The 20,558-nt window shown below is 47.9% G+C and overlaps 1 protein-coding gene across 1 annotated transcript in view; it reads right to left on the reverse strand.

Moving 5' to 3' along the window:
- The window catches only part of SWAP70 (switching B cell complex subunit SWAP70), a 367,323-nt gene that overhangs the window by 122,575 nt on the left and 224,190 nt on the right, over window positions 1–20,558 (reverse strand). The window contains exon 6 of the mRNA XM_086955967.1: window positions 9,461–9,569. Within this exon, the coding sequence (XP_086812093.1) occupies window positions 9,461–9,569 (109 nt within the window). The remainder of the gene's footprint in view (window positions 1–9,460; window positions 9,570–20,558) is intronic.

Below are 20,558 nucleotides of genomic sequence, written 5' to 3' on the forward strand. Positions count from 1 at the left end.
CGTGTTTCTCATGCCAGACTACTTTTGCGTATAATGTTTGCTTGTCTTATGCTCACATCACGCATCACAAATGAAGGGCCGTTTTAGGGCACTACATCCCCCACTCCATCTATACATCCACCCCCCACTCCATCCATCCATCCATCCATCCACCCCCCACTCCATTCATCCATCCATCCATCCATCCCCCCACTCCAACCATCCATCCCCCCACTCCAACCATCCATCCCCCCACTCCATCCATCCCCCCCACTTTATCCATCCATCCATCCCCCCACTCCTTCCATCCATCCACCCCCCGCTCCATCCATCCATCCACCCCCCACTCCATCCATCCATCCACCCCCCACTCCATCCATCCATCCATCCCCCATCCCCCACTCCATCCATCCCCCCACTCCATCCATCCATCAATCAATCCCGCCACTCCATCCATCCATCCCCCCACTCCATCCGCCCACTCCATCCATCCATCCACCCACTCCATCCATCCATCCGCCACTCCATCCATCCATCCCCCCACTCCATCCATCCATCGATCCCACTACATCCATCCATCCCCCACTCTAGCCATCCATCCATCCATCCCCCCACTCCATCCATCCATCCCCCCACTCCATCCATCCACCCATCCCATTCCATCATCCATCCATACATCCATCCATCCATCCCCCCACTCCATCCATCCATCCATCCATCCATCCATCCATTCCCCCACTCCATCCATCCATCCCCCCACTCCATCCATCCCCCCACTCCATCCATCCACCCCCCCACTTTATCCATCCATCCATCCCCCCACTCCATCCATCCCCCCACTTCATCCATCCCCCCACTTCATCCATCCCCCCACTTCATCCATCCCCCACACTCCATCCATTCATCCATCCCACTACATAAATTCATCCCCCACTCTATCCATCCATCCCATTCATTCCATCCATTCCCCCACTCCATCCATCCATCCCACTCCATCCATCCATCCATCCATCCCCCCGCTCCATCCATCCCATTCCATCCATCCCCCCACTCCATCCATCCATCCCACTCCATCCATCCATCCATCCATCCCACTCCATCCATCCATCCCATCCATCCATCCCACTCCATCCATCCATCCCATCCATCCATCCCCTCCATCCATCCATCCATCCCCCCACTCCATCCATCCATCCATCCCCCCACTCCATCCATCCATCCATCCATCCATCCCCCCACTCCATCCATCCATCCATCCCCCCACTCCATCCATCCATCCCCCCACTCCATCCATCCATCCATCCATCCATCCCCCCACTCCATCCATCCATCCATCCCCCCACTCCATCTATCCATCCATTCCCCCGACTCCATCCATCCCTCCCCGCCCCACTCTCCATCCCTCCCCGCCCCACTCTCCATCCCTCCCCGCCCCACACTCCATCCCTCCCCCGCCCCACACTCCATCCCTCCCCACACTCCATCCCTCCCCCGCCCCACACTCCAGCCCTCCCCCGCCCACACTCCAGCCCTCCCCCCGCCCACACTCCAGCCCTCGCCCCGCCCACACTCCAGCCCTCAACCCGCCCACACTCCATCCCTCGCCCACACTCCATCCCTCGCCCACACTCCATCCCTCGCCCACACTCCATCCCTCGCCCACACTCCATCCCTCGCCCACACTCCATCCGTCGCCCTCTTGCCCTGCCTCTATCTTTCGCCCTCCCTCTATCTTTCGGCCTCCCTCTATCTTTCGGCCTCCCTCTATCTATCTATCGATCTCACTATCCATTGCATCACCACAGCATCACTCAGGGGCACCACAACATCACTATGCGCTACCACAGCATCACTGAACACCACTGCATCACTCTGCGCCACCACAACATCATTCAGAGCCACCACAGCATCAATCTGTGCAACCATTCAACAACAACTGATTCAAATATGCTCTCTCAATGTTTCAAACTTTATTACAAATGTCACAAAAAAATTTTAATATTTCACTTCTGTTCTTGTATTTTCATCACAATAAAATACACTAAACATAATCTTCCAAAAAGTTATTTGCAAAAGTTCAAGCTATTGCCATTATAAATTACAATAACTTTTATTTAAGTATTAAATATTGAAAAAAATACAACCCATTGTTATTTTTAATATTAATACATCTAAGTCATGTACATACAACACATATTGCATTACAAATGCTATAGGTGCCACATTTGCAAAAGTTAACACTATTGGCATTGTAAATGACAAAGTTATTAATTTCGCTATTTTCAAAACAAAAACATAAAAAAAACATGTGTCATTTACAATACTAATACTCTAACTTTACTAATGCGAGCCCTATTGCATTGCAAATGCTTGTTGTCACTTGTCACCCTTTCTCATCCTTATGCTCGTCTTTATGTAATGGGGTGCAAGGAGACTGTCAAATCCTTTGTTTCTTCTTATACACCTTTATGTGTGTGAAAGCAACAAGAAGGGTTTTTTGGGGTCTTCCCAGAATGGAAGCCTTTAACCACACTGCTCCTCTTAGCAAAGCATGTTTCGCCTGGCTAACAGATATAAATCCACACCAGGGCAAGGGCAATGTTAAGCTAAACAGTGAAGGGAGGGGATATGGAAGGACTGGGACAACGCAGATTAGGCATATAAGTAATGAAGATTACAGGAAAGTAACTGGAGAAGTACCTGAATGACACGCTTCCTCAACTTAGACTATGTAATAAGGAGACAAACAGTTAAAAGCTATCACTATCAACCTCCAGCGGGTGCTGTGGTGACGAACCAATAGAAGATTGTGCACTATGCAAAAGCTATTAAACAGTAACAAAATGGTCCACAGGACAAAATCAAACACCTACTAGAAACACTGCATATAAAACAAATGAAGGCCACTTGAGGCTCGAGATCAGTAAGCAAGTTAAAAAAAAGATTGGACAGCCACAAGAAGAGTCTAATCAATGTAAAGTCGTTATACTGTTGGTGTTATTCTGTGGAGTAGTTTTGTTGTAGGGAACCTAAAAAATGCCAGTGGAATTTAAAATGGAAAATCCTACTTTTACAACACGCCAAAATCAAAGTAACCAATCTTGATCCACCTGTGCTGAAATTAATAAAGAACTAAGCTGGATGTGCAACACGATTGCCAATTTTTATCAAATTAAAACAAAGTCCTTTCCTATGGAAAGTGCAACTTAATCATAAATGGAGGCGTCCTCGCGAAATACAATTTCTCTGCATACTAGGTGTGTCCATTCTGAGGACTGCGGTTCAAGTAGGTCCACACAAAAACAATAGGAGTAGCTGATTAACTCCAATGATCACCTTAGAGCCAGTTACAAATATAAGTGAGGTGACACAGGTTTCCAAAAGCCTAAGCTATATCTGGCAATTACCAAGTCAAGGAAGTGTCTAATATTCAAAATTAAAAGGAATTTAGTTCTGTGAAACCTGCTGACTCGAAATGAGGCATAGTTTGTGGAGTGCGTCCCAAAGCTATGCACTGCTCAAAGTACGTTCAAGATGAATTAACTGATAACGAAGACGGGCGATTATAACCACAAAAGGAGTGTTCTTTAGGCAGCTGTATGCCGTATAAAATATATCCTGCATAAAAGAACTAATGCAGGGGGCACCGACCTCTTGAATACATATTTTAGAGCAAAATCACACTGTGTTAGATCATTTCCAAGAAGGTTTCTGCCCACGGGACGGTATTGAGGTTGTACAGCACAATCTGCAGAGTATTGTATGCATCATTTGTGGAGTTATACATAGTTCATGTAAAGAATGCATTCAAACGTGATATTTCTAGATAGTATTCTGCAGGAAATACATATTCTTTGCCATCTACTGGGATCCCCAAATCTTTCTCCCACTTTTCGACTAAGCTTTGCAGGACTTTAGACTCAATTGATATAAAAGTGTGATATAATTCTGATATTAATCTGCCACCTGTTCCTAGGCTCAAAACCGTCTGATTTCCCGTGTACACTTCTAGTTTTTAGGAAAGTTAGGGCACGTATTTTGGATACCAGCTGTGATTTTAGTAGCAATGTGCATCTCAGAGACTTCATATGTTGCAGAAATCATTAAAACGTGGCAACCCTTCCCTATCTGTACATTATGAAAATGAGCTGAGGTGCTCCTGGATTTAGGTGTTCTGCAGTGTCCCATTATCACATCTCAGATATGCATGTGTATTTGTCTCGGGTATAGTCTGCTTAACTGCATTTACATTAAATAGGTTTACGTTAACCTGATCTGGATCATTATGCACCACCCAGGGCAACATGTGCTGTAGATGAATTGCACAGTAATTCCTAAACTCTATTACCTATATATTGCCTTGTTCCAAAAGCAATCTCAGTATAGTCCGAGTCAGGCGTTCCATTTTAAAACCCACTCTAAAACCTTCATTAAAATGCAGTCTACTTGTTTGACAAATGTGTCTGCTTCATCGAGGGTGTAGATCTTGTAAGACATATATGATCCTGTGAATCATTATTATCTTTAATGACACATTGTAAACACAGGAAAGTTATGACAATCGTGAACAGATCTTCCAAGGCCTTAATAAGTGTCATCATATTTTTTCTGCAAACTGTATATGTGCAGTTGGAATGTAGATACTCAAGTATTCTAGGTCTGATTTCAATTGGCAAATCAGTTAGAATGGACAGGTCAGCCAAATGCACCTCAACTACATCAAGGGCATTCAGAAGAGTCACTACACCACAAATCAACATACCAACATTATTATATATATATATATATATATATATATATATATATATATATATATATATATATATATATATATATATATATATATATATATATATATATATATATATATATATATATATATAATCCAACTCTTTTCAAAGTTCTATATCACGCTCTCAGATTCCCAATAACACCAAGCGAGTCAGCAGAGTCCAAGGGTGTTTATTAACACCTACTACATGTTTCGGCTTCCACAAAGCCTTGATCACGTGATATATATATATATGCATTAAGTAAATATATATATATATATATATATATATATATATATATATATATATGCATTAAGTAAAAACAAAGAAATAATCATCGCCTTCGGAGGACGCACTCCAAAGCAATTATATGACTTCACATCTCAGTGGACTATCATCCAGAACCTGGCCCCAGGAAGTTCTTCAAACATCCACCTGATCGAACAAAAACCTCTTTATTTGATATTCAACCTTCAGTGTAACTGGATAACCCGCTGATTGTCTCCATATCTCTCTGCTCTGATTTGATGAGGCCGGTCTATTGTACGAGATCACTGTGTAATGTGTTAATGGACAACAATAGGACTTTTGCCAGCCTGCTTTTCTGCTGCTGGCTGTGAGAACATGTACTCTATGGCACTCTTTGATGCTGGGGTTCATAGGGTGAACACTAGGGATTGATGCACAGGATGATTAAAGATTGTAAGAGTTTCTCACTGGTTGTTTGTGGGAACACACGGTGTGGGCGGCCCTGACATCAGTATTTTCTTCTACCTGGTTTAGGGCCCAAGTCTCCTGGATTAATCTCAGGTATTATCTAGCAAACCACCACAGTCTAAGTAGGCATCAGTGGGCTACGACCCGGATGGAGGGGTAGCAGATGGTGAACCTCCTACAAGATGCAATTCTTGAACTCCCAAAGTGTGATGCTGCTGTCAATAGGATAAGTTCATTCGTGTGGGGCAACTTCAGATCTGGTGAGTGATTTGCTAACCAAGCAAGGTAGGTCTGGAAGCCAAGGTGGCAAAGGTGGTGCTGTTACTCACTAGACTAAGGTCATCCCTACTGCCCAGTCACTGCTTGTGCACTCCATTTTCCAGCACACTCCTTTGTACTAAAACCACATATGCCACAAACCCCAGCCCAAGCGCTTTCTGTCAGGATTTGTTCCCCTTTGCACCTACCCATCTCAGTAAACTACAATTCCCAGGATGCCTGGTGGCGCATGAGGATTTAGCAAGCTAGCGCGCACAGCAAGTTGCGTGTAATACTGATTTCGTTGTTATGCTCCTCTCGGCTGGGAGGAGGACGCCGTCCGAAGATATTCTTGGAGCTAGAGGTTTCCATTGAGGTTCTGGATTCCCGTAGTATCCGTGAGTACCTTGTGAGGGGGTTACTTCGGAGCAGGATACGGCGGTTGCTTTTCGCCGCGTATTACCGTGTCCGCCTCGCTTCCCTTTATTGGAATCAGGCTTGCGGACCACAGCGGCGGGTTCGGTCCGCGTGTTGCCGTTAAGCCAGCAATTGGTTGAAGAAATTATTTAGCGGCAACGGAGTATAGCGGTGTGTTCACTGCATACTTCCGCGTGTCGTATTTTGCCTTAACTTGGATTTGTTCCTCTCTGCAAACTGATTACAGGGGTTGGCTTACTGCGTAATACAGGGTGTAGCATATTTTGTTCTCCTGCCTAGTATCATATATCAATTACCTTGGAGTACTGCGGTGGCCGCAACTGCGTAGTACCGGCTAAGCTCGGATTGGTACTAACTGGATATTGGGATATATTATTAGAAGTGACTAAGGTGGTGGTTGCAACCCCTTATTCTTATGTTCATGGTGAATTCATATCCTATGTTGACAATAGGGTACGACTATTAACTTTGCAACTCTAAATAAGGATTGCTGCCTATTTGAGAAACTGTTTCACTCCTTGTATGGAGGTGAAGTAAACCCAATACATTGAAGCCAGGATTGTGGGGGGGGGGGGGGGGGGGGGTGAGGGGGGGGCTAGAAACTTCATTTTTGACTTATGTTTTTCCTTATGGGCCTGTTACAGAATTACAATGGGTATGTGTTTAGAAGAATGGAAAAGTATTACAGTGAAGGAGTGGAATGAGTGCCCTAAGAGTAATGATTTGAATGCTTTCATTACAGGTTGTGAATTGTTAGAGATACTGGGATCCATATTCTTTCTCTTCAGCTGTAATACATTTAACTATTATCCTTTATTTCTTTTATTTACATGCTTGTATAGCGCAGGAATTCGACCTCCGAAGGGGTATCTCTGCGCTTTTGTTCTTACCAAAGCTATATCCAGAGAAAAGATCATCAGGCAGAGAAGGATGTCTACATGGTCAAGAACAGGTGTGTCTTTAAATATTTCCTAAAGGCAGCTAAATTAGGATTTTGCCTAAGGGTAAGGGGCAGGGAGTTCCAGAGAGTGGGGCCTCGGTACGAGAGGGCTCGGCCTCCCGGTCTTTACTTCTTGATCCGTGGTACTTGAAGCAAGGATTGGGTCTGAGAACGCAAAGAGCGACCAGGCTCATAGGGTCTGAAAATTTCAGATAAATACTTGGGGCCAGTGCCCGACAGGCATTTATGGATTATACAGCATATCTTGAACTTCACCCTCTGGCGGATAGGCAGCCAATGAAGTTTGTTCAATAAAGGGCGTGAGGGGGTTCTGGGTGGAACACTCAAGATTAGTCTGGCCGCTGTGTTTTGGGCTACCTGTAGTCTGCTTAGTTGTTCTTCATTGGTAGAGATGAGCAGCCCATTACAGTAGTCCAGTCTACTGATTACCAGTGCCTGGACTAAAGTTTTCCTATGACAGTCCACTGGATAGGGGAAAACCCTTCTCAGAAGTCCAATGACCCTAAAGCAGGATCCAGTCACCTGATTAACCTGGTGTTTAAGTGTCAGGGACTGGTCAAGTCGGACCCCCAGGTTTTTTACTACCTCTTTGGGGATGGGGACAGGGCCTAGTTCGGGGGGCCACCACTCAGGTGACCATAGGAGCGGGGCCTCTCCGAAGAGCATGACCTCTGTCTTACCTACGTTACATTGTAGGCAGTTAGAGGTCATCCAATGGGATATAGCTCTCATCCCAGCAGCAAAGGTATTTTTAACTGCTGGCGTTAGTGTCTGAAAGGGAAACAGCAGCTGAGTGTCATCTGCGTATGATATTGGTGTGAACCCAAATTCTCTCACAATTTCAGCCAAAGGGGCCACATACACATGGCTTAGGCATGAGCCCTGTGGAACCCCCTTGGTGAGCTCCCTGGAGATGGAAAGATGGGAGCCCAAACGAACACTTTGTGAGCGGCCAGTGATGAAACTTTCTAGCCAAGCTAATGCAGTTCCTCCTATCCCTACCCTCTTCAGACGACTGATAAGGATATCATGAGACACCGTGTCGAAGACAGCAGACAAATCCAACAGCACCAGAATCATGGATCCTCCTCTATCCTGTGACATCCGGACGGTATCAGTCACGGAGAGGAGAGCTGATTCGGTGCTGTGGTTAGGTCTGAACCCATATTGGGAAGGGTCCAGACCGTCTGCTGCCTCGATGTATTAAGATAGGTGACATGTTTCTCAGTCATCTTACTCAGATGGGGTAGGAGGGAAATCGGACGAAGATTTTTCAGGTCTGACCATGGCATTGCAGCGTTTTTACAAATAGGGTTCACAATCGCCTTTTTCCAGACACTAGGCACTTGTCCTTCCTTGAGGGAGATATTGATTAGTGTACAAAAGCTTTGCGTAAGCAGGCTCCCTAAAGAAACTATCATCTTCACGGTCAGGAGATCATCTGGAGATCCTGATTTAATATTACTATACAGAGCTGTGATCTCAGGCAGGCTGACTTCCGGAATGATTGTAAATCCACTGCTTTCACGCTCTAGTTTCCTGGGGGAGGGGAGGTCAGCATCGTTTGTACAATTTGAGGTTTGTATTATTTTCTGATATATAGATTCAATTTTATTTTCGAAGAATGCGGAGATATCATCACATAAAGTTTGTGTAAACTCATCAGGGCTTTCGCAGGCCACAGGTTTTACAAATGATTGGAGAATTTTGTAAAGCTCTCTGGGTGAGTTTCCTGCGTCTATAAGTTGTGAGGCAAGACTATTTTTCCTAGCCAGTTTTATATTTTTGTGGTATTTAGCTATGGCCTCCACATACATCTTCTTACTGCTGTTTGTATGCGTCTGTATGCTGTTTGTTAGTGAGAATTACACAAGAGTAGATGGTTTTTTGATGTTTATCTTTCTCTTTTGTTGTTTCAGAACCTATATCCCTACAGTCCCTTCCCTTTCCTATTCCCCGCTTGATAATTCGAAGGCCCTGTTGATAACTTATTATCAGGGACTTGGTGATATCAGGAGGTGGACCATATATACTTCAGCGACTGAATCCTGCAGCACACCGGCCTGACACTTTCCCTGAAAGATTATTTAGTGTTACAGATATGGCTCTCATTGCTTCATCTCTAGATGATCTTGGACACGTCCAATTCTCAAAACCAAGGAAAAGTGCATTCATGGTGAATTAGTACTGGAAGAAGAGCAGGCCTCCTCTGATGAGGGTGGTAGTGAACAGTAAAGGGAGTAATTCCCTGGTAATATGTTTGCATTATTTGGAAGCTCAGGATCACACATGCATGTGCACACATTTACACAAAAAGTAGACATTTGTAGCTTACCTTGTATCCACTCTTGCTTTTTCTTTTTGTCAGAAGCACTGATTTCATAGCTTTTATCTATGCATTTTATGAGGAAGAGACACTTTTTCCCATCTTTGTCCGGTAAAGACTAAAACACAAAATGAATATATGTGACAACACAGCGTATCCTTCCACTACACAATTAAGTCATTGAAAAGAAAAGATATATCACTAATCACAAGGTCCTCCCGCAAAGGAGGCAAACATGGCTGACTAAGAGAATAATTCACATTGATGACAACATTGGGTCTGATTCAGAGATATTCTACAGCAATGTGCTCATGGTGTACTCTTGAATTTAAGGTGTAAACCAGAAGTTCTCCCGGATTTTCCTAGAACCCACTAAGCCAGGCAAACAACAAGAGTTAAGTCACCATCTGTACATCAGGCCTTTTGTGAGAATCTCTCTTTACCTCTCCGTGAGATTTAAAGAGTGGACGCAAAAGAAGTAGTTGTAACTCTTGAGCCTCTTTCCCATTTAACTGAGATTTGTGCACATGATTACATGCTGGAGCGGTCATGGCGCTTGAGTCTGTGCTATAAGGAGCATGTACACATTCCCTTTTTACAGACACCATTGTTGGTACAATCAGAACTAAAGAGAAAAGGGTGTATCAGGAAGTGAACTACACAAAGGGATGGGCAAACCAATAACTGTAGAAAGGCAAGCTGAGATGCCCTGGAAAGAAAAAGGCTGGATACATGTTACACCAGAGATGGGAGGCAGCAAGGGCCAGGATGCGGTGATGGTGGACAAAGATTACTGATACTTTCTGAGAAAGTACCAGGTGATGGAGCGTCTTATGGCCTTACTAGCAGGAATCAGTAACCCTGAACACACTTAGGATAGCAGGGATGAACTTGAATTTACTGGTGCAGGACGATCTGGGATCATGGAGGGACACGTTTGGAAGTATGGCTCATTAAACATTCATGACACAAGAGCATCCAGGAGCATCCTGTCCTTCACTGCCTCCTCCTGCCGCCAAGTGACTCCAGCCATCTAGCAGCAAGCACTAATACAGCCTACGAAAGTCTTGCTTGCCCTGGACTATCTGAAACTCTGATGCGGTAAAAACTGTTTGCTCAGCATGAAATAACGAGTTCTCCCTACCTAACCACAGACTGAATCCTTTGCCAATAGATTTTCCATACATAAGGTTGGACTGTCCTCACAATGTACCAGCATTCCCTGCTACTCCAAGCAACGCAGAATAGTCAGTTGGCCCTGTATGCTGTTCTTACCTCCACATATCGAACATGTTTCCAATGTTTCCAACATGTATTGGCTGCCACGTAATCCAGTGTCTGCTTGTCCCCATTAGTTCCCAGTCCCAGCATCTCTCTACTGCCTGTACCCTCATCGTCCTGTCTACAGTATGTAATTGTATATTCCATTCAGCAGACCCATACTTTGCTTTTGCTGTTGTATCAGCTGATCACTAATAACTACATGCAGGTACATAACATGGTCTTACACAGGCTTTTGCAATTGTTTACAGTCTAAAAAATGATTTCCCTTGAACGTAACAAGGTGCTCGACTTAACTATTGAGCTTCAAATCCTGGAGTGTTCATATCTGATCACTCTGAATCAAACTAGTAAATGTGCTAAAACCATTCAAGTGTCCATCTTTCTAGTACTGATGACAGTCAGAGAGTAAGCATACATGAGCATACATGGAATGTTTAGTCCCATCCTAGCCATCATTCCCAACATTGTATTACCTTCATTTTAAATAAAATATCGCTACATTGCCAGCATGAAGTCCAACGGAATCGGATAAAGGACGAGCAAGGAAGGCTGCGGCCTTGCCTACACCACAGTGAGCCAGGACTCCAGTGGGTAGTAAGCAACTCGTTCATTCTCTTCACATCATGGTATAAATGGGTTGTGAGAAGTTGGCCTGATATGTGATGTTCACTATTCTAGTGGGCACACTGCATCAGTCCAAACAACCCTTATGGAAAGAGCCGACCAATCGGTCCCCCCGAACGTATGGTGGAGTACCACGATCCCCCCGGGAAGCCATCTTGGGCGGGAGGCGAGTCTCGGCTGGTATGCCCGAAGCGGCGTAGCCGGGGCGCGCCTTTTTCCCGCCCTAGAGTGGGCTGGCCTAGACACCGACGCGGCCGGCCACGCCCTCGGAGGCAGGCGGGGGCGGGTTCACGCCCACCCTGAAGACGGATAAAAGGAGCGGAAGCCAAGAAAGCATCCTCTTGTTCCTGTGCTCTGAAGCTGCACCTCCCCGCTGCACGTGAGCTCGAGACGGAACGAAGAGCAATTTTGAGCGTTGTAATCTCTCTTTTTGTCTTACAGATATCCCGTCTAAGAATGCCCAAGAAGGTCGGAAAGCGGGTCGGTACCGAGGAGATGCTCCGCATACTCATGAAGGAGATAGCCGATCTGAAGAGAAAGGTTGAGGCTAAGGACGGGGAGGGAGGACCGAAACGGCCTTTACAGGGAACAATTCCCGGTGGAAAAAGCAAGAGGCCCAGAAGGGGAGCACTTGGGGGGGAGACCCCGGTTCCCGAAGCCCTACGAGAGGAGCCAACCCCGGCGCCGAAGGAGGGGAATCCAATCCCTGTGGTGGTCACCCCTGCGAACAGGGAGGATATGCCCCCCGAGTTAGCGGCACAATTGGCAGCGTGGTTGGGAAACGATAGCGAGGGCGCCACGGCTGACGACGCCCGGGCAGTGATGAGGCAACGGCGGGAATCTAGGGAGGCTGCGAAGACACCATCTTCTGTTCCCCCACAGGTCCCGGCGGTTGGAAGTACAGCAGGCCCAAGTTCGGCGACAAGCGTGGGGTCTACTTCAGGTAAGCGGCCATTGCCGATTGCGGGGGGGGAGTCTGCACCTTCTCGAAAGGAGAAGATTGCCCAGCACGTCCCACTAGAAATCAAGGAATTGATTTGGGCGGATAAATATGTAAATATGTTTTCATTGCTTACCGATCATTACGAGATCGAGCATGTGAAGAGTCAAAAGGAGCTCATGCATCCGAGTGTTTGGCGCGCAAAAATGGCCGCCTTTAAGGTCGACGAGACCATTGGTACTTGGGGCAGAGCGTGGGGAATTTTTACTTCCATCATGGGTGAGCGCAGGCCTGAGTTGTTGACCGAGTTACCCATTTATCAGTCACGTATTATGGAGTATTCTGTGGCATATGGGGGCAATCAGTGGTTCTGCTATGATAATCTGTTTAGAAAAGCTAAAGAACACAACCCGTTGTTGTCTTGGGATTGTTACGACTCTGTGTCTTGGCAAAAAATGGAGAGTACAGGGATGTTGAAGGTGCCATTAGTAGGGAGTAACGGGGGGGAACCCACCCGCCAAAACTCTGGGACGCCCTTTCGGACGGGTGCAGGTAACGAGTTCCACACGAAGCCGAGTGGCAACACAGGTAAAAGGGGGATCTGTTGGAATTTTAACAGGGGCAAATGTACCAGGCCCCAGGGGTCATGCAAATTCAGACATGAGTGTGGGGGGTGCGGGCAGCCATCCCATCCTGAGTCCATGTGCAGAGCCAAAACGGGTGATAACGGTGGTAAGGGAGGCGCCAAACAGGTCTAATATAGTCCGAGGGGCGCCTTTAACGACCCCGATTGATACCATGGCAATGATTCCTTGGCTCAGCGAATACCCAGATCATGCTTCCGCTGGGGTGTTACGGAACGGGTTTTCATATGGTTTCGCATCCCAGTGGGGGATTTTCAGGGGGTACCGGACTGTAAGAATCAAATGTCGGTCTTACAGCACACGGCGGTGGTGCAGGTAAAGATTGGGAAAGAGGTGACTCGAGGTCGTGTCGCCGGTCCATTCGATTTGCCACCAGTTGCTAATTTTGTGTGTTCTCCTCTAGGGGTGGTCCCCAAGAAGGACCCGGGTGAGTTTCGGCTGATACATAATTTGTCAGCCCCACGTGGTCTTTCCGTGAATGACGCGATAGACCCGGGAGTATGTTCGGTGCGGTACGCATCTTTCGATGAGGCCGTTGCCATGTTGAATCGCCTGGGGCCCGGGATGCTGATGGCCAAATCGGACATCGAGTCAGCGTTCCGGTTGCTCCCGGTACACCCAGACGATCAGCGTCTCCTTGGTTTTCAGTTTCAGGGTCGCTATTACATGGATAGATGTATGCCAATGGGATGCTCGATTTCATGTGCCTATTTCGAGAAATTCAGTTGTTTTCTGCAGTGGGTATTCACGAGGAAGACAGGTTTTCAACATGTTATGCACTATCTCGATGACTTTCTGTTTCTGGGGGCAGCCGGGGATTCTGAGTGTGGACAGGCCTTACATGAATTTTGTGTCCTAATGAATCAATTCGGTGTGCCATTGGCGCCAGGTAAGACGGTGGGTCCCTCGACCTTGATCGAGTTTCTGGGGATCGAGCTCGACTCGGTGGAAGGTTGTTTTCGATTACCTAGGGAAAAAGTGTTAAAATTCAGGTTATCCCTTGAGACATGTATTCGAGCAACGAAAGTGAACCTGCATCAATTGCAACAGGTGGTGGGTCAGTTGAATTTTGCCCTAAGAGTAATGCCGATGGCGCGCCCCTTTTCCCGCTCGATTGCACAGTCCATGGTCGGCTTGAAGGAAGGACATCATCGTACGAGACTCTCGGCAGAGGTTCGCCAGGACATGCGCATTTGGATTGCATTCCTGGCGGATTTCAATGGTCGAATTGTCTGGAATAAACCAGCAGTGTCTTCCGAGGAGTTGGGGCTATGGACAGACTCGGCGGGGAGTATGGGTTTTGGCGCCATATTGGGTACACAATGGTCGGCTCAAAAATGGCCGTCATGGTGGCATGAGTGCGGGTTGACGAGTAACATTGCTTTTCTCGAACTGTTCCCTATTCTGGTGGCTTTGAAAACATGGCCAGAAGGGTTTAGGGATCACTCTGTGGTGTTCTGGTCTGATAACATGACCGTGGTTGAGTGTATCAATAGTCAGGCAGCACGTTGCAAATTGATTCTGAGACTGCTCAAGGAAATTGTGTTGTTGTGCATGCAACTGAATGTACTGTTTAGGGCGCGACACGTGCCGGGGGTGATGAACCAAGCGGCTGATGCGCTTTCTCGTTTCCGTATGCAGGCCTTCTGGGGTTTTCTGCCCACAGCGGACCCGGTGGCGGCACCCTTTCCCAAAGCTCTCTGGTCTCTCGGTGCCCCGAACTACAAGACCTCGTGGGAGAGAGTTTAGCACCCAGGACGAGGAAGGCATATGAAGGGGCGTTCCGTTCCTATTGGGCCTTTTTGGGTACTGCCGGGAGGGAGCTTTGGGGTCTGGAAGAGTGGGTAGTGAGATTCCTGCTCTCTTTACGTCACGCAGGCAAGTCAGTAGCTACGGCCCAGAGGCATCGGGCCGCCATTTCCTTCATGGCAAGGGCTCATGGGATCCAGGACCCGACAGCGTCTTTCGTTGTGCAGAAAGCGCTACGTGGGTGGCAACGCCTTGAGGGTCGCAGAGTAGACGATAGGCACCCGATAGGTCTGGATAGGTTGGCCCTGTTATTTTCCGTGCTACCGGTAACATGTTCATCCCAGTACGAAGCAGTGTTGTTCCGAGCCGCATTTGCATTAGCATTCCATGGGGCTATGCGGGTAAGCGAATTAGTGGCAAAGAACAAGCAGGATACGATGGGGGGACTGTGCCGGGAACACATTCAGGTCAGGGAGAAGACAATGACGGTCTCGTTTGTCAGGTCCAAATCCGATCAGGATGCAATCGGGGACTGCGTAATCATCCAGAGGATCCCCGGGTCTGCCATGTGCCCTGTTGGGTGCGTAGAGGAATATTTAGCGCAGAGGGTGGCAGCATGGGGGGGGACCTTGTTAAGACACGCTGACGCCACCCCACTGACGAGGTTTCAGTTTCAGCGGGTGCTTGCGATGTCGATTTCTGCCGCGGGCTTGAACCCCGGCGACTTTGGGACCCATTCCTTTCGGATAGGGGCTGCTACGGAAGCTACAGCCAGGGGTCTGAATGTTGAACAAGTAAAACGTGTGGGGCGTTGGTCCTCGAACTGTTATAAGAGGTATGTGCGGTTGCACATGTTGTGAAGCTGTAATGATGTACTCACGCTTCTTGTTTTTGTTTGGTTTTCAGTTGCGCAAGCCTACGAGGCGGGGCGGACTGTCCAGTCGACCCGACACCGGGGGGCCAGCGGTCAGACATTACCGGCTGTGAAAAAGGAGGTGTGGGTCGTGGGCCACTCATACGTGAGGCGTGCCGCGGACGTATTCAAAGCAGGTGACATGATTCACGTGGCTGGGGAATACGGGTACAGTGTGTCCTTCTACGGAAAGGGCGGGCTCTGTATTGACCAGTTTCGATCATTTTTCGAAGGTTTGTTAGGGCGGACGAGGTCACCGCCGTCTGTAGTCATAGTACATCTTGGGGGCAATGATTTGGTGACCACTGGTAGACGACTTCTTCTTGAGGCGATGCTTTCCATGGTAAGTTGGTTGGCGAGAAGAGTTCCAGGGTGCACAATTGCATGGTCCCATATGATCCCACGGAAAGTGTGGCGGGGGGCTATTTCTGTTTCTGCTCTGAATCATTCAGTAAGGAAAATTAATAATAAAGTGAGTAGACTGTTCCGTTCAAGTACACTGCATTCTACTTCGCATGGTTGTATTAAAGGGGACAGTATGTATTCGGGGGATGGTGTTCATTTGTCCCGGATGGGGAACGAGTTACTCATAGGAGATCTGATAGCCTGGCTAAAGACTTTATGACATGACCTTTAGGCAGGAGTGTTGTGGGGGGTCCGGATAGCCGGTCAACTATCCGGCCTGTGGCGGTAAGGTCATGATCGGTGAGCAGTAATTCGAAGATCCCTATGAGGGGGCGTCACCCATTACGGATGGGAGCGCGCGGGGGAGGTGGCCAATTGGCCCCTCAACGGGAAGGCGGTCCTGTCTAAGGAGAGGCCGCCGGAAGGAAAGGAAAGGTGGTCAAGGCCCCTTCCTGGATAGGAGGGGCTACGGCCCCTCCTGGGGAATTTCCCGGGGCCAGGACATCTGCGACGGCAGATGGGTAAGTTGTGTGGGGTGCGGGAGGGGGTTTACGCTACCTTTTTAGACACCTCACACGAGTCCTCGAACGACCGTTAAATGGCGTCGAGTTTATTGGGGCCCCCGTCAAGTACAAAGGGAAATTGGTAGATGCACTTGAGGTACGCCTCTGTGCGGTCGCTCCTCTCACAAGTGAGGGGGGTATTTCTGGTTTAGGGATCTGACACCGGTTACGACCTTGCCGTTGGCCCTTAACGTTAGGATGTACAATTTCAAGTCAAATGTTTTGTAGGATGTTAGTTCGGCTAGGAGAACCTTTGTATTAGAGATCTGTTAAGGTTAGCCAAACATCGTAATGTGGAAATGAAATTGTACATTATATGAAACTGTTATTTTAATGTTTTCTTTTGTTTCATATTTTAATAAATACGGCCGGGAAGGGTGACTCCCTTCCCGCCTTCCAAAAGTTCAAGAACTGTTTCCGGTTTCCCAATTCTTGGGGATTGTGTTGAGAGGGGGTGGCGGGTATCTCGGCCATATGGAAAGGGGCGACCAATCGGTCCCCCCGAACGTATGGTGGAGTACCACGATCCCCCCGGGAAGCCATCTTGGGCGGGAGGCGAGTCTCGGCTGGTATGCCCGAAGCGGCGTAGCCGGGGCGCGCCTTTTTCCCGCCCTAGAGTGGGCTGGCCTAGACACCGACGCGGCCGGCCACGCCCTCGGAGGCAGGCGGGGGCGGGTTCACGCCCACCCTGAAGACGGATAAAAGGAGCGGAAGCCAAGAAAGCATCCTCTTGTTCCTGTGCTCTGAAGCTGCACCTCCCCGCTGCACGTGAGCTCGAGACGGAACGAAGAGCAATTTTGACCCACCCACCAGCCCCTGAGGACAGCGATTCGTTGTGAATACAGTTGATATAGTATCTTTTGTTTTCTCTGTTTTCTTACAGGTTGTGATGATGGTCGTGAAATTTCTTAAAGATGCAATAAAGATTGGTTATTTTCAGTATGTTTTGCAAATAAAGTAATTTTGAACAAGGATTGATCAGTATTTACGCTTGATAATAAATGTTGTTTTGCTTTGTAAATCTGAGTAACTTAGGTAGAACTGTCGTATTTATTTTGGTCGGGCGGTAAGGTCATGATCGGTGAGCAGTAATTCGAAGATCCCTATGAGGGGGCGTCACCCATTACGGATGGGAGCGCGCGGGGGAGGTGGCCAATTGGCCCCTCAACGGGAAGGCGGTCCTGTCTAAGGAGAGGCCGCCGGAAGGAAAGGAAAGGTGGTCAAGGCCCCTTCCTGGATAGGAGGGGCTATGGCCCCTCCTGGGGAATTTCCCGGGGCCAGGACATCTGCGACGGCAGATGGGTAAGTTGTGTGGGGTGCGGGAGGGGGTTTACGCTACCTTTTTAGACACCTCACACGAGTCCTCGAACGACCGTTAAATGGCGTCGAGTTTATTGGGGCCCCCGTCAAGTACAAAGGGAAATTGGTAGATGCACTTGAGGTACGCCTCTGTGCGGTCGCTCCTCTCACAAGTGAGGGGGGTATTTCTGGTTTAGGGATCTGACACCGGTTACGACCTTGCCGTTGGCCCTTAACGTTAGGATGTACAATTTCAAGTCAAATGTTTTGTAGGATGTTAGTTCGGCTAGGAGAACCTTTGTATTAGAGATCTGTTAAGGTTAGCCAAACATCGTAATGTGGAAATGAAATTGTACATTATATGAAACTGTTATTTTAATGTTTTCTTTTGTTTCATATTTTAATAAATACGGCCGGGAAGGGTGACTCCCTTCCCGCCTTCCAAAAGTTCAAGAACTGTTTCCGGTTTCCCAATTCTTGGGGATTGTGTTGAGAGGGGGTGGCGGGTATCTCGGCCATATGGTGATGGTTGTAAAGTCAACCTTATAGACCAGCTATCCTAGTGGTAGCATGGAGAAAGCAGTCTTAGGCTAATACTTCAGAGAGCATGTGAAGCCAATTGTTTTACCAATAATAACCCCTTGAATACCAAATGAAAGGACACCACACAAGGTATATATCAAATATATATGTATTTATTACTAACACAACCCCTCTGCACTCTTTATGAGGTCAGAGTTCGAGATACAGCACAAGTTTCTCAATAAGCATACTATAAGTTTCACAAATACAATTCTGCCCTAGGGGCCTCACGAACCATATACTAAGTAAGTGGTATAAGAACCACTTCAGGAAAGGTGAGTAGGCCTAGGGCCTAGGAAATCGCCTGGGGCTACACTAAACAACCAAAGGTTAGAAAGTAGGAGTCCCACAGGATGCGTGTGCAGTGTCTAAACACACACGCGAGTTCTCATAGACTTTCAATGGGAATGTAAAGTTTACAAAGTAGTTGATTTCTGACACTTCCGGATGGACTATGGGAAAACCCAGTTAAACTAAGACACTTGGATAGTTATTACCCATGGGAGCACCGGAGTACTCGAGTTACTTCACCCAGGGAAACCGGGTGCATAGGTGTTCTTTCGTGTCGGGGTTCGTCGTCGAATCCTATGGAGAGCTGCAAAAAGATGCTGCAGGCGACCAGGAGGAAGATGTCCGGATGGATCCAAGAGTGGATCAGAGCAGTGAAGAACCTGAAAGCAGAGGGGACAGAGTCTGGGTCACTAGCCAGTGACCAGGAAGGAACCAGGGAGGAACCGGGCGATGTCGCGTTGCAATCAGGTGAAGATGTGCAGCTTGTCTCTGCAGCCACGTGGACCAGGAGGCGTCGACGGCGACCAGGAGCTGGATACGGACTGTCCCACGAAGGATCTCGCTGTTGGAGGTGTCGGCTTCCGTATTGGAGTCAACAAGTCTTGGCAAAGGCAATTCACGCAGGAAGGAAGATCGGCTTCTTGTTCAGACCAGCAAGGTCTGAGGAGCTTCCCCTTTACAGGAAAGCAGGAGCAAGCCCAGAGCAACCAGGCAAGCATTGTGGTTTCAAAAGGATGTCTTCAGGAGGGCCACTAGCCAATGGGCTAGCAACCGCGAAGACGCGGCGAGGAGAAATTCAGGCTCAGGCCCCACACGGCACTCGTGGAGGGCTGAGCTTCGGTGCACTTTCGGCTTGGGGTTGGGGCTTCTCAAGTCCCAATGCACAACTTCGAGGACGCCTCAGAAGCTGCACAGTTAGTAAAAAGCAGGTACTGCAGGTAGTCCGGTCCCACGTCTCTCGTGTCCGCAACGGGTCTCAGCTTTGCTGTGGATGTGGGTCGGGGTCAGAGAAGTCTGGAAGTCCAGAGGCTGCGTCGCTAAGTCTTCAGGCTCCAGCGGGAGCATCGACAAAGCAAACCGGCAAGTCACTGATGGTGCCTGTTTGACAAGGGTGGTCACTCCTTGACCACAAGGGAGATGCTTCAGTCTTCTAGTTGCAGTAGAATGTCAAAGGTCCAGAGTTTCGTTTCAGTTCAGGGTAATCTAATGTCTCTAGACACAGCTTCTAGCTTTATACCAATCTAAGGGGCTGGATTACCTGCTAGGTCCCTCCTATAAGTAGAACCTGGAAAGGGGGTGGTTACACCCCTTTCCCTTTGTCCAGTTTCGTGCCAGAGCTGGGGCTGGAGTGCCCCAGCAACTGGTTTGAACCGGGCTATGCATGGAGCACCCTGTGTGCCCCAGGCAGTGTCTCATTTCATTCAACCCACCCTGCCCCAATACACTATAGCCTGTCTGGGGAGGTGCTAGCAGGAAACCTATTGTCCAGGCCTCCCCTGCCGGAATTTTGTCCAGCAGCAGGAGGTCAGACAAGTGTCTGTGGCAGCAGCATGCATTTTGTGATGCTGAGGCTCTGTTTAACTTTAACCGGGTAGAGCTACAACTACATGTCTTCTCCCTCTAGAAGGGTGGAATGGGGGGGGGGTGTAGTATTCCAAAGCATATGATACCTTACACACTTTACCTTTGGGCATGTTGTGTACGTAGGAACCCATGGGCTGCCTTCTATCCCTTCTATCCCTCTAGCAGTCCATGTTTAGTAATAGATATATAAAGAAAGAATAAAGAAGCCTACTAGCAACATCTAAAGTGC

The sequence above is a fragment of the Lissotriton vulgaris genome, chromosome 2_1, assembly GCF_964263255.1.
Source record: "Lissotriton vulgaris chromosome 2_1, aLisVul1.2, whole genome shotgun sequence".
Taxonomy (NCBI): Eukaryota; Metazoa; Chordata; class Amphibia; order Caudata; family Salamandridae; genus Lissotriton; species Lissotriton vulgaris.